Here is a 14,442-nt window from a genome sequence, read left to right on the forward strand (position 1 = left end):
TGCTCAGATTGTTGACTTCGCCGCATTCCTTCCGAGAGTGCGGTGAAGCCACCTCTTAGAGCAGGAGGCGTTTTTTTTTTTTGCTCCATATTTTGTCGCCGCGCGCGGCGATGGCGGACGCGTGGCGTCGCCTGACGATGGCGAAAATGGTACGGTACGGTATATGACATGATATGACGTGATATATAGTATATCATACATGGTGCGGTATATGGTATGGGTATGGTTTGTCCCAAAGCTGCGCATGGGCATAGTCGCCATAGTGGCTGCGATTCTTTGCCGCCGCACAGCACACGGGCGTTCTTCACATTTCGCTGCCGGATTCGATCCCTCGTCCTTGGGCTCGCAGCAGCCGAACGCCATAACCACCAAGTCACCGCGGCGGGTAAATGGTGAAAAGAATCAAAATGGAACCCAAATGAAATATAACCGCTACATTATGTCCTAGCCCCGGCCTTGTCGTTTCGGTTTCCAGTGCGCTAGGACCATGTCCTACATGGTTAGCACACGGCTAAGCTGCCCCTGTACTCTTCGCGTGGCAGTCAAGTGAAAGCCTCGAGCGGTGCCAGTAAATCAGAAGCCAAACTGTCAAAGCAAGTACGACGTTGGAGCGGCTCTCGATTGGCTCGAGCTCGTCACTTGACCAATCATGGCAGCCAGGCGCGCGATAGCAAGCAGATGTTGGCCAATCATATCCATCGTTGCAATGCGCGAACAGCAGCCGAGAATCCGGCCCCTTTTACCTACGGGCCAGCAAACTGCGAGACGTGAATTGAACTCTCACCTTCCTCGAGCCCCGTAAACAGTGCAGAGAGGTATATCCGTGAAGCATAAACGATCAAAAGGCACCGCAGGCGTGGCTTATGATAGTCCTCGAGATGTAAATGGCTTCATGACAAATCGCGAACTACCACGTACAGAAAAAAAAAAAAGAGAAGTTGGAACATGGAATCTAAACCGATATCCGTGCACAAGACAACTTGTTTCGGTGTTTGAGCACATTACTGACGTCAAAAAGGCTTCAGCTGAGACAACTGCGTGCTATGACACTTGGTTGTAAATATCACGAGGGCAGTTGAGCGTGACACTTTCTAGTGCATGCCTTGTTTTTACGGAGCAACGCTGATAATCTCGGTTGAGAACTGTATACAGATCTGTATTTTGCTGCTCCATCTCCCAGTGTGCAGCAATACATCCGTCGAACATATAATCGTACTGGGAACAAAGGACTTTTCTGCAAGATGCCCACAGTTGCACGTGGCAGTCGGGAAGAGCAACCTAGGTCGCACAAGCCCCACCGGTGGCAGCACCTGCCATCGCAGGGCAGAGGCGCATCGCTTAACCTCTGCACCACTGCACCAGAAGTGGTATAATGACTTCCGGGGATCTATGAATGCAAAGTCGAGAATGACCAATTCTGCATATGTGGGCTTACTGATCCGGAGTTCCCGGGTTCGAACCCGACGCGGCGGCTGCGTTTTTATGGAGGAAAAACGCTAAGGCGCCCGGGTGCTGTGCGATGTCAGTGCACGTTAAAGATCCCCAGGTGGTCGAAATTATTCCGGAGCCCTCCACTACGGCACCCCTTTCTTCCTTCTTCTTTCACTCCGTCCTTTATCCCTTCCCTTACGGCGCGGTTCAGGTGTCCAACGATATATGAGACAGATACTGCGCCATTTCCTTTCCCCAAAAACCAATTATTATTATTATATGTGGGCGTTAACGCTGTCGCGTCGTACCCTTAAGGTGGAGCTTAAGTGTTCCCCCTGTTTTTAGTGTTACAGCTTTCCTTTCGAGATGTAGCTTAAGCGCCTGCCGTGCGGTTCCTTTAAATCGCCTTTCTTTACTGCTAGTACGCCGCGGCGGGAAAAAAACGCGGGCCGGGCAGATTGCTTCGAGGAAGTCGATGCACGCGGACGTGAGTGAGGTCAGCCAGGGATGTGGCCTGCAAGCGACTCCCCAGCCGGGGTCTGACCCAGTGCGATGACAGCGTTCCCGAAGATTCACGGCCCGAGCTCACCCGCATCCACGTCACCGCATCAGCTCCGCAGTGAGCATCTGTAGCTCGGCGTTCCTCGAGACCGGTCATTGCCACCGTGCGGAATGATGATAAGCCCCCCCTCCCTCTCTCTCGAACTCTGTCTGTGTCCTTGTAACGCAGGGAGGATTTAAGGGAGGAGGGGGCGGGTGGGGGGGGGGGGGGGGGGTGGGGGGTCGGAGCGGCTGGTCACCCCCACACAAGCGAGAAACTTTACGTGTAAAAACCATGCTGAACGTCATTTTGTCGGCGAAAGAAGTCCAAGAAATGCATTATTTAATGCATGGAAGGAAAGGTCCATACGTCTTCGCTATGGTCGGATGCAGGTGAAGAACGAAGCGGGAGATGTCCCTCCAGCCAGTGGTGTCGGCGACTTTTCATGACTCCGCGGTGGTTCACACTGGCGGGTATAAAGGGATTAAACCATGATGTCATGAGAATCGATAGACGCCATTGGATATAGATGGGCCCCCCTTTGAGGAGCACCTGCCGCTTCGCTCTTGAGTTGTACCCGACTATGGTACATCTTCGCTCTGGCATAGCTTTGCAGTGCCGCAACGTATCGCAGCGTACTACAACGTTTGGTGGGCGAAGTCGGCCATTACAGATTTACCATCGAAATAAAGCAGCAGCTAAACCACGTTCGCCCAACCATCGCTCGCGCCGCCTTGTAACGTACGAGGTGCTCGATAACGAAACACCATTTTCCTGTAGATATCAGGGACGTCGTTTGGTTTATTTGTGTCCTTGGTAAGGTGTGTAACCGCGTAATCGCGCGCCCGATTTAATTAATAAAATCGCTCGCAAGCATGGACATTACTGGAGGCTGAAACGCGTAACTCATCTATAGCCTCCTAGCGGTCTAGCCCTGTGACGAACTTACCCGAGGAAATATGGCTTAACAAAGTTGTCATCTGGGCTATAGTTGCTATAGCTTACTGAATATTGAAAGGCGCGGGTAAAGACGAAGGAGAAGAGAAGAGGAAGGGACAAGCGCTTCTTCCGTCCTGTCCTTTGTGCTTACCCGAAGAAGAATCAGCGTGCATAACAAACATTCCGGGCCGCAACTCATAACTGTCTCATTGTTGTCTCACGAATTAGCTGAAACACCGTGAATGTACACATGAGCTTTTAATCTAAACATAAGAGCTTCGCAGGATCAGGTCGAAATTCTCTCGCCAATAGCGCGTTCAGGGCTTGTCTCACACGTTTATCACTCGGCAACATTGGCACATATCGGCAAGAAGGAAGGATAAGTTGAAGTAGTAGTAGTGGTTTATTTAAAATAACATAAAAGGAAGGTAAAAGATTTTTGCTAGCCCCGAAGTTGAAGTTTAAAACTGCCGATTGTGGGGGTGAGGAAGTGCCGATGAAGCGAGGGAGGGCCAAGGAATTTTACACAGCGAGGATGAGGGAGGAAAGCCGACAATGAGGACATTTGCCCTTATCCGCTGAAGGCAGTGCGGATGTTAGTTTCCTGCTTGACGTTATAGTATGTAGGTTGGAACGAAACCCTTTAGTCAGTTGTCATTGGCGCACTTTCCACATTGCCCGGATACTCGTCACGCATCGTCTGCTTCATGTTCGCAGATGTGACCGCTCACAATCTCGCGTTATTTTGCTCCGCTGCCAGTGCATGAAAAAACAAGAAATCTGCGTTCACGTGTCACTCCTGGTCCAACTCTCGAGAGGCAACACTTTGGCCCTTGTAAAATCGTGCGTCATTCCTCTATACCAGACGTATACGCATGCAATTACGTTTGTGTTGGCACCGCCGCTCCGGAACCTGTATTTTGATACCTTGCGACGAGCCGGTAAAAAAGAAAAAAACAATGCGTGCTCGTGTGTGAATTCTAGACAGAGGTGTACAGCGCGGGAGGATCGGGGAATGGCGGAGAGTGATTCACCATCACAGCGACGTTCATCGGCTCGCGACAGCGATCGAGTGACCTCCGGCAAAGCTGGCGCTGTCGTCACCCGTCTCGCCACATCAAACGCGCGAGCGCTTGCTCAATAAAGAATGTGCGCGCCGGTGACAAAGCGTGTATCGCGTAGTCGCCGCCACGACAGCTGCGAGCCCCGCGTGCAGCAGTCGTCTTGCATTCGCCTCCGATGAAGCGGAACGCGACTTTCCTCCCTCTGTCCGTGGCGAAACGCGGCAGCCGCCGAGTTTTCGCGATTGCGCGACGCGGCAAATGACGGAGGAGCCTTTGTTGCGGAGACGAGCGAGCGGTGGCGATTCAGTAGTAGCTGCCCCCACCGCTCCGCCCGCTGTCTCGCTCCGTTTCAGCCCGGGCCAATCAAGCCGAACCGGCTCCGTCGAGTCGAAGCGGGGCGCCGAGTGGGGCTCGCGGGTGCCGCGGTGAGCCGTTTTCGCCGCGTTTTGTGTTTCGGACGAACGGAGCGAAGTGAGTAAAAGAAGCGGGAGTCGACCGGCGCCGCTCTAATGCAGTCCGGCTTCCGTGTTCTTTCATCGGGCGCGCGAGGAAAGCGAGACAAAAAGCCGTGGCGCCGTTCTATTTCTGTCCGCGTAAATTGGTGGCCGCGGGCCGCACGGATCCGCGCTGCTGTCCCTGCGTTTTCGATGCGCGACGTCGTGTAGTCACCCCTTGGTGGTGTCTTTTTTGTTTGTTTGTTTCTCGCGAGAAGCATAGGCGCGATGACAGCGTGAGAATCTGGAGTATTTTGCTTATGGCGCGCTGATGGGCCGCTGGCAGTTTGCAGTGGTAATATATTTCAACTTCCCTCCGTGGTGGTATATAGGAGGGCAGTCGAATCCGAAGCTACTTTTCTTGAGACCCTCCCGTCTTCACCGTCTCGCATGTCATATAACTGTGAATTAGTCATTGCCTCCCTGGAGCAAGAACCTCGTTTTTAAGCAACCTTTTTATTTTGTGTGTGTGTGTGTTCCACTCACCTCGTTTATTTTCATTTGGCTGCAGCTTCTGTGGCAGGCTTCCTCTCTCATTTTAATTTAGTGTCTTTTTTTCTTTATTAAACTGAGAGGGCAATTCCACGGGACCCAGCGCTCACGAAAACGCTCCATCCGAAATCGGTCTCCCAAGTACTGCGTGGGCATTATACGTTTTCAGCATACCAGGCGCCTGCCGCGCATGCGCAGTGGCCCCGCCTGGCTGCACGCATGCCAGTTCTCGTGCGCGGGAGGCGTAGTACGTCTCCGGTATGCTGGAAACGTCTATTATTACTGGGGAAATCATATGTACAGGGTTGGGCAAAGGTTTCCAGGCCACAGGGTCTGCTTTCGAGCTTTGTGGCGGGCCATTTACGACACGCCTTAGCTCAAAATGTGTGGAAGCCTCGAAGGTGAGGAGGACTCTCACCCTTGGTAGCTTCACTGGAGCCCTAAGTGCCCGGCTATACTGCGCTCAAAAGCAGACTCCGGGGCCGGGAACTTCTGACCAGTGCTTCACATACAGCGTTCGGGCGACCAGTGCTTTATATACAGCGCTCGGGCGCGGCGCTAAAGGAGTCACCGGTGAGCTTTATCGGAGTTACCGTTGACTTCGCTGCGCGAATTCCTCGGCTGTTTGATGACGCACCCCCCCCCTCTTTCCGCAGGGCACGGCGCAGAGGCCGGTGACGCTGACCGTTCTGAACGAGAGCGAGCCTCGCCGGGAGCCCCACAGCGTGGTGCACCGTGACACGAGCGTCGAGTGGCCCTCGGTGCGGCTCAGCGACGGCCCGGGGCCCCTCAGGGGGCGCCTGCAGATGCGCCACGGCGCCCACTGGTGGTCCGTCTGCACCCGCGCAAAGAAGTGAGTTCAGTCGCCTGAGCGGTTCGGCCTCTCGCGAGGCTCTGGTCTCACCCGTGAAGCACGAGGTCGCGGGTTCGATAACAGGCAGCGGAGGCCGCACTCCACTGTGGCGGCGAAATGCCAGAAACGCTGGTAAACTGGCAACTGTGCTCTCTATGGTCGAAGTTGATCCGGAGCCGTCCACTACCGCGGCGTGCCTCATGACGAAGTGAAAATTAACCCTTACGTGGGACGCAGTGCGCAGTTCTGACACCGCTCCGGTGTCTGCTGGCAGCTGACATTATCGGCTTCTTGGTACTGTTCGCATCAGCCAGTAGTCAACAAGTGGGTGGGTTTAGTGCGAACTAGTCGAACCGGGATATATCGAACTCGGAGGGGACTGCGAAATACTAGTTCGATATATCGATAATTCGATATATAAGAAACTAACAGTAGATGGGCTTATCTGTGACCTGGAAGCAAGAATATATTGCACCCATGCCAGTGACGCTGTTCTTGCAGTGACGCGCCGCCTGCCAGCATTCTGACAATGCACCGGTCGCTGGGCGTTGCCAGCTTGCTGTGCCTTATTTGCTGCGCATCGAAACCGCAGTGAACGGTACTTTGGAACTAGACAGTGCCTGTCATAACAGGTCTCATCCCGTGACCAGTACGCTTTAAATAGATTAATCGATCATTAATCTCGACAACACCCCTCGAAGCGCAGCGAGCGAAGTACTCCAGGCGCCTCAATGCTTTAGTTAGTTACGTTGGCTTCACCGCATGACAGCGATGTGGCGTGGAAATGCTCAATTGAGTGCAAGAGGCCGACTGCCACCCTCTAACTCACCCCGCGTTCACCTCGTCACGCTGTTTCACAGCGCTGCCAGCAGGTGCCCGAAGCGCCGCAGTCGACCCGTCTCAGCGTGCGAAAAGTGATTGAAAGTCGCCGTAAGGAGAAGCGCCACTTTCAGGGGCGAGGCGCACAGTTCAATATATCGAATGACCGAAGAAACTAGACTTCGATATACTGCGCGTTTTTTCACATACATTGACATGGGATTTTCAAGGGGATAATCTGTGTGTTCGATATTACTAATAATTCGAAATATCCTTGTTCGATATATCCCTGCTCGACTGTATACATAACCATTCGATGGGCAGCTGTAGCTGGATAAGCCTTTATGCGTGTACTATCGCCCAGTCATGTTTGAGCCTATTTCATCTTGGTTACATATCGGAGCTCAACTCTGCTGGCTCCGACAGCTTGGGACCGCGTTTTTTTGTGTTTTTTTTAACGATCCTTTTCCGGATGCGTCTTTTACCCCTCCGCCACCGGTCACTGTAGCCTGTGACGTCGGGGCTGACAGCAAGATAGATATGTCGATCTCCGTCCCTGGTATCAAGGACGGGGCTGACCAGTATGCCAGAGAGACAGAACTTCCGGAACGGGAAAATAAAGCTTGCGAAATACGGCCGCTTGTTAGCGTTTTTGGGCCGAGATCCTTGACCCAGACTCCCGCGACAAGTAGTTGCCTAAACCGAGCGGCTTCAACAGCTGTCTTAACTGATTAGGACTTCCTCTTAGCAGGAGGGGTGTTTGATTACTGAATGCACGAACGCGATTTGGAGGCGAGTGAAACAAAAAAAAAAAGGCAGGAGAACGAACGTGTGCTGGATTTAGGCGCTCACTAAGCGATGCAGTTGGCGTATAAAGTATCTTATACGAGAAGCTGGGCATGTTCCGGGCCCCGGGGTGCCCCGCGCAGTCATGTGTCCCCTGTGACGTCAATAAGATTGTTTTGGGGAGGGGACGACTTTAGAATACAAGTACGTAGAAAAAAAAAGCAAAATAGGGGTCGTATTTTGTAACGTTTCATATTCCCTTCTCCTGGTCCTCTGCCACAGTGCCACTGGTGCCGTCGACCACTGACGACAGAGGACCAAAAAAAAAGAAAAGGATAACGAGCATTCGACAGCGTCTTGCGCGTGCCTAACTCTCGACAGCGTTGCCAAAGCAGCGAGCGTGCAAACACCCGACCGTTAACGTGCTCGCAGCTCCGACGGCGCATCGCAGAGGCGGCGAGAATGGAAAGTTCGAATGCGCGGCCATTCGCCACGGCCGCTTTCTCGTCCGGCGGGCCGCCGCCATTGGCGCCCCGGTCGGTGGGAGCGCGTGCGACCGAGTTAGGGCGTGAGCTGCGCGGCCGCTTGCTCCAGTTGCGGGGCCATCGCATGCAGCGTGCTGGCATTGACTCTGGCCGTTGACACGGCTCCACTCAAAAGACACTCGGATGCGCCCCTGCAGTGGGCGGCTGGGCGTCCCTTTGTTAGCGGACCGCGCAAAATCGCGAATGCCACGGCCAAGACGCGCTCCTGAGGACGCATTGTTCGCGGCCGCCACGCGGAAGCGCCACTGGGGCGCACTGCGCACGCGGTGCGGTTCAGCGCGCCCCGGGAAACAATCCGCCAGAGTCAAGGGCGCCCCCCACCGGCCCGCGGCCGCTCGTGCGACGCTAATGACGTCACGCCGCTGTTGCGACACTGCGCCTGCTTGCCTCCGTACTGTACTAATGGGGTCCGCCGGAGCCGCGCTGTCGCCAGAGCACGACAGTTTTGGAGCCCGCCTCGAGCTCAGCCTAAAGGTGGCTGGTCTTCGAGCCGGCGATTAAGGCGCCCGTTGTCAGCCTCCGCGCAGTACGCATGGCCCATAAAGCGCTCCCAAAGAGGTTGGGCCAGGCACCTCGTCTTCATGGTCCAGTATTTGAAGACATTAGGCAGGGCCACCTGTACCGAGGAAAACTTGAATCGGGCGATTTGGAACCAGTGCACCATTTGTGTTACAGCTAAGCAAGCAGTATGCGCTGTGTTCAGTCACCAACGATGATCCCCCCCGCGAGAACTTGTACTTGAGAGGAAGGCAGGAAGCCCCGCCTCGCGGGTTTCCTGCCCTGCGTCAAGGATTAAGCGCGTGGGAAACAACGGATGGTTTTTTGCTTGAGAGCCGCTGATCCGATTTGAATGATATTGGTTGTATTTTAAAGAGCAAGGTGAAACCTTGTGGCAGTTTAAAGCAAACGAAGGGTTCAGGCAGTCATTTAGTTATTTTAATGGCGCCGTAAATAACATAATTTCGAAAATCCTCAAGTTCTCATTTTGCTCGAGGAGGAAACGTGGTACCAATTTTCAAAAAGCGTGATGTCAAAGACCAGAACAGTTACAGACCAATTAGGCTGCTGTCTCTTGTTGTGCAAGATAGATTCATTAAGATCATTGCTAATTAAATTACAGCAACGTTAGAAGCCAATGTAATGAAGTTATTCGGAGCGTTACACTGGAAAGAATTAGGTATAGATCAACGCAGAATAGCTCGGCAATATATTATTTGATCTTCTCATGCTAAGTAGCTGAAGAATTACAGTGACTGAATACGCCACAAGGGTAAAGTGCAATGGTAAACTTGAAAATGAATATGAAATATGAGCTAAAATTATATCCAGCAGTCAGTCTAAGGAGCAGTGACTTACGATAAGTGCACTGGAGGTAGTGACGGTGTACGTCTTTTATAGGTAGGGTTCGGACTTTTCGGTTTTATTCTTTTGAATATTCGGCACACTTTTCTCGGCGTTTATTTCAGCGCGCAATTCTCGGTATTTAAAAAATATATATTATTTTATACGGATGAATAAGTTTTTTTTGTCTTGTTTTCGGTGACGATGCGACATGCTTGCGTTGTAAAAAGTCGCTCGTAGTTTATCTTTGCTTTCGGTTATGATGAGCAGTCGCTGTACCAGCAATTAACGCACAGATGGTCGTACTTAGAAGTGTAAGCACATGCTTGCATAAGAAAACACAATCGCCATTACAAAAACCAACAACGTTCTAAGAGTTCAATGATCAAACCGGTGCACCAAAACGTGAGTAGAATTTCTGTTCTAGAATCTAGGTCGTCAGGTTGTGGCGTGTGTCTGAGGCCGCGGGGGACGATCAGATTGTCACCGCGTCCCTGGCCTCCGCTCATCGTGAACTTCCGCTTGTGGCCGAGTGTACACGGGTGCTCAGTAGTCAGCTATAGCTTTGGCGTACACGTGAGTGACTGCTGACCTTTATCTGTTAAATCCGAATATAAAAAAAAAACTGAATTCGACGTACAATTATTGCCGCTTTTCAGTTTAAATCGAAAACTCCAAACCCTAATTATAGGTTAAGTCCTCGCGGCATATACGTACGATCTCACAGGTTGAACTCATGGCCGAACTGGTCGCCTTGAGCAGAAACGAAAAGCTAAAAAAGGCGTGAGTATTTCGCGGTGCGTGTTTGAAGACTATAAGCGTCCTAAACTAATGTTTTATTTCCCATGCATTCCTAATAGTGCACAGTTATGTTTTGGGAAGACGAACGATCAATGGCCAAACAAGACTGGTTGAATTTTGCTCTCACTGGTGAATCGGAAGATAACGCACGAACCATGTGATAACTTAAAGGCAAATATACATGTCACGAGAGCCAGGCTGAAGAAACGAGGAGGGATGGATGTTTCTGTGCGGGACCGGGCCCAGCCCGGGTCCGCAACTTCAGGCCCGCCCGGCCCGGCCGAGTCCATGCAGTGCACTATAGGTGGGAATAGACGGCGGACACGATGCCTGTATGGCGTGGTCCTCCCAGGAAACGTCACTGACCGGGGCCTTGCCGTGGTCCACGTGCACGAGCCGTCACAGTACGTGTCGAGCGCAGTTCAAGACGTGCAGCTGCCAGCTCGCTCCAGCCAGCGCATGCAGTTTTAAACGGGCTGTTTCTTTCCCTGCAGGGTTGGCCTCTCGGGAGTGCTGCGCAACTTCCAACCTGTAGTATTTCCGCCGATCGCAGCTACTGAGCACAACGCCGCCTGCGTTTAACCGGGGCATAATGGAAGCTAAATTCTCATCGGGGTGCAATGCCTGGTCGGACCCGCACGGTAGGCTGCGTAATCGTTTTGTTTGATTTCTTCGTCCTGTTGAAGAAGAAAACTATATCTTGCGCATCCTGGTTGTGATGCCGCGCTCGTCGCTTGAGGTATGGCGACTCTTACGATGTCATTCGAATGGAAGCTGCGGGACGAATAAAGTTTAAAACCGGCTGCTGCGCAGCAGCCGACAGAATGTGCGACTTGGAAGCGTGCCCGATGGAGCGATCGCCGAAGAGGCAAGCAAAGCTGAGGAAAGCATGCCGTCGCATTCGCTCTCGCAGGAGCGCGCCTGTTCGCAGAATAACGGTCTTTCATTACGCAGCGTCGCTAGCCCTCGGCGGCTTGTTTCCTGTTTGCATTCCTTTTTCCTTGAACGGAAACAACTCGTTTCAGTTACGCTGGTGGACCGGTTTCAGATGGGAACTGAAAAGCAGTTGTAAGTTACGCAATCTGCTATTTTAAAAAACCCAACTATATTCGTGCGACATGTTAATGGGGCTTAATAATAATAATAATAATAATAATAATAATAATAATAATAATAATAATAATAATAATAATAATAATAATAATAATAATGTGTAGGAAATTCAAATGGATGTTTTTCGTGTGTAATTGTGGCTATTTTCGTGCTCATAAATAACATTTTAAAAGTGCAGTAACACTTTAAAAACTAAGTACATTAGGCGCTTTGAAGGACCTTTTTTATTTAACTACAAAGAATTGGCATTTTGTTTCCGAAGTTAAATAATAGGGACGCCCTTCTAGATTCGTTTATTCCATTAAATCCGAAAATATGTGGTCTTTTTTTAGAACGATAGCTTCCCTAGTTAGACGCACTCAATGTCCCCTTACGACTTGTAACGACAATACAAAAAATGTAAACACACACACACACACACACACACACACACACACACACACACACACACACACACACACACACACACACACACACACACACACACACTACACACACACAGGCACGCACGCACACACGCACGCACACACACACACACTATATATATATATATATATATATATATATATATATATATATATATAATCACCAAAAATTGAAGAAACAACATAACACGTAAAAAAATTACTTTTCTTATCTAGTAATTTAGTAGTGTGTTCAATAACGTTTGCACAGTAATTTGGGAGCGGATGTAAATGATTACTATCGCAATGACTTTTATTAATACACAACTGCTCTTTGTGTCGGCACCGGCAAATATTTGGTCTCTCGTTTGCCGGGTTGTAGAAGTAGTAAAAAACATCGGGGCACCTCAAAAGCAGGAGCAACGCGTGAAATCAGCAAGCCGATGAAGTTGCACAAGCGGGCCAGTGGTGATGTGCGCGCAGCCTTAGCCGCCAGCTTGGAACTGCAGAAAAGGGAAAGCTGCATACATTCTGGCCCTTCATACGAACACAGATATACCGACACGGGATTTTACGATCTTCTAATTGCACCCAAGGCTGAAGAAGCAGAAGTAGAATCAGTAATAATAATACTAATTGGTTTTGGGGGGAAAGGAAATGACGCAGTATCTGTCTCATATATCGTTGGACACCTGAACCGCGCCGTAAGGGAAGGGGTAAAGGAGGGACTGAGAGAAGAAAGGAAGAAAGAGGTGCCGTAGTGGAGGGCGCCGGAATAATTTCGACCACCTGGGGATCTTTAACGTGCACTGACATCGCACAGCCCACGGGCGCCTTAGCGTTTTACCTCCATAAACGCAGCCGCCGCGGTCGGGTTCGAACCTGGGAACTTCGGATCAGTAGCCGAGCGCTCTAACCACTGAGCCACCGCGGCGGTTGAATTAGGATCAGTAGAATGGCTATTAAGCATGGTGAAGAGCACCATGTATTTTGAAAGCACCGGGGGAAAATTTTCGACGCTCACTTTGAAGCTCAGCTGCTCAGGCGGTATAGTAAATTGAGAGATTTAATCTGAAATGATTTCAGGAGCTGTGTCCGGTGTACTTTTTGTATATTTTTAAGCATCTGTCGATTGATGACTCCCAGTCGCTTGAACACTCTTGGCATGTTGGCGTTGTCCGATCGTAACAGCGCGAAGTTCTATACGAGGACATCGCTCTCAGGTAGGATGATGGCGATCCGCGCCTGAGCACTCCTGGCGGTTAAGGATCGAGCCTTGCCTTCCAAGTACGTGATGGAACTCGGCCGCTGCGGTCTGTGCTCTGTTCTTGTGCGAGCGCCGTCGCCTTGGTCGAAACTGTGCAGGTGATAATCGCTGATGAACTTGAATGTTGGGGTTAGGGTACATTCACACTGGCGAGTCGCAGACGTCGCGCGACCGATTTCGCTGGATTAGTCACGGTTCGAGAGCGCTATAGGAAAGCGGGGAGGGAGCGTAACGAATCGGCTTAAGGTGGCCAGTGTGAATCCGCCTTTACGGTATAGCCCAGACGATTCGCAAGGCACTCTTCATCGGTCGTCGAATAGTTGGCTTAATTTCGCTTTCGAACCGCAGCGGTGGCGGGAGATGCCGGGTTCGATACCCAGTGCCGCCGGTGCCCACCGTTTTTCCAGCGGGTACAGGCCCCGGCCTCTCTAGAATGAAATGTTTAGGAACATTTGGGGCAGTGATCCCTCATTTTGCGTAGACCGAAAACACGTTTGCTACGCATGATGGCCAAACTGTCCTCGCGCCATTAAAATCAAATAATCAATTTCGTCTTTGGCAGAGAGCGACAAGCAGACCCTTTCGTTCTACGCTGCTCGCTCAGATGTGGACCTCAGTTTTGGCGTTTCCATCGAAGTGCTCGAGTAGTGGTGGATATATGATAAGTGGCGTTGACGTTCCTTGACGGCGCTTACCAGCTAGTATCCCTAATTGAGTCGCAAGTTTGCCGCTGTTAACTCTATCCAAATCGTTCAGTTTGAACAGTAGCGAGAAATGCTCCATTCTGAGCAATCCGGGCCGCGTCTGGACAAATAACGCCATTCACTACACTCTAGACACGTTATTAGTCTATATAGGAGTAGAAAGAGTAAGCTGTCCTCCAGCGCGCTTCCTTTCAGTTTTCACGTGGCTTCCCTCTCGCGGGCACCTGTATTTCTTCACAATCTGGCGCCAAAGGTCACCAAAAAAAATCTCGCTTGTGCATATGTGCGACGTGAGTAAGTGAGGAGGCTTTTTATCCTATATGAATTATCAACACAACGACATGTTTTTTTTTTCGTCCACGAACGGCAAAACAATATATGCCACGAAATTGTCTCTTCCGCTATATATGGAAGCTCTGTTGCGGCAGCGATTTGAGAATAGTTGCCCAGGTAGATCGCTGGATCTCTCAGAATGCAATTAGCAGCAACGCTGTCTTCGCCGCGAGTCGAATTGCCGCACATACTTAGTTCGCATGCAACTGTCGCAGAGATGGGTAGGCGGTATAGTACGTCCGGCTCCCGGCCAAAAAAGCTCCACAGTTTTGTTTCCTTCCTTGACAGCAGCTTTATTAACGCAAAAGCATTGTATGTCCCATTAGCGCGAAAGCCGACGCCCGCCATCTATGGCACAAAATTCGGAGGTTATATCAGAGTAACTTTCCGGTGCCGCGTCATCGTGGTCAACGCATCTGCGCATGACCGCCATGCATTGCTTGTACAAGTGCATCAAGATTTTCGCCCGCCAGCGTCCGACACTTGGCAGTGCCTGCGTCATCATTCTACGTCAA

At 51.0% G+C, this 14,442-nt stretch overlaps 1 protein-coding gene across 2 annotated transcripts in view; it reads left to right on the top strand.

The window, feature by feature from the left end:
- The window catches only part of bark (C-type lectin domain-containing protein bark beetle), a 73,866-nt gene that overhangs the window by 31,608 nt on the left and 27,816 nt on the right, over nucleotides 1–14,442 (top strand). For both annotated transcript variants that reach the window (XM_077646311.1, XM_077646312.1), the window contains exon 2: nucleotides 5,618–5,814. In XM_077646311.1, the coding sequence (XP_077502437.1) occupies nucleotides 5,618–5,814 (197 nt within the window). The remainder of the gene's footprint in view (nucleotides 1–5,617; nucleotides 5,815–14,442) is intronic.

The sequence above is a fragment of the Amblyomma americanum genome, chromosome 1 (genome assembly GCF_052857255.1).
Source record: "Amblyomma americanum isolate KBUSLIRL-KWMA chromosome 1, ASM5285725v1, whole genome shotgun sequence".
Taxonomy (NCBI): Eukaryota; Metazoa; Arthropoda; class Arachnida; order Ixodida; family Ixodidae; genus Amblyomma; species Amblyomma americanum.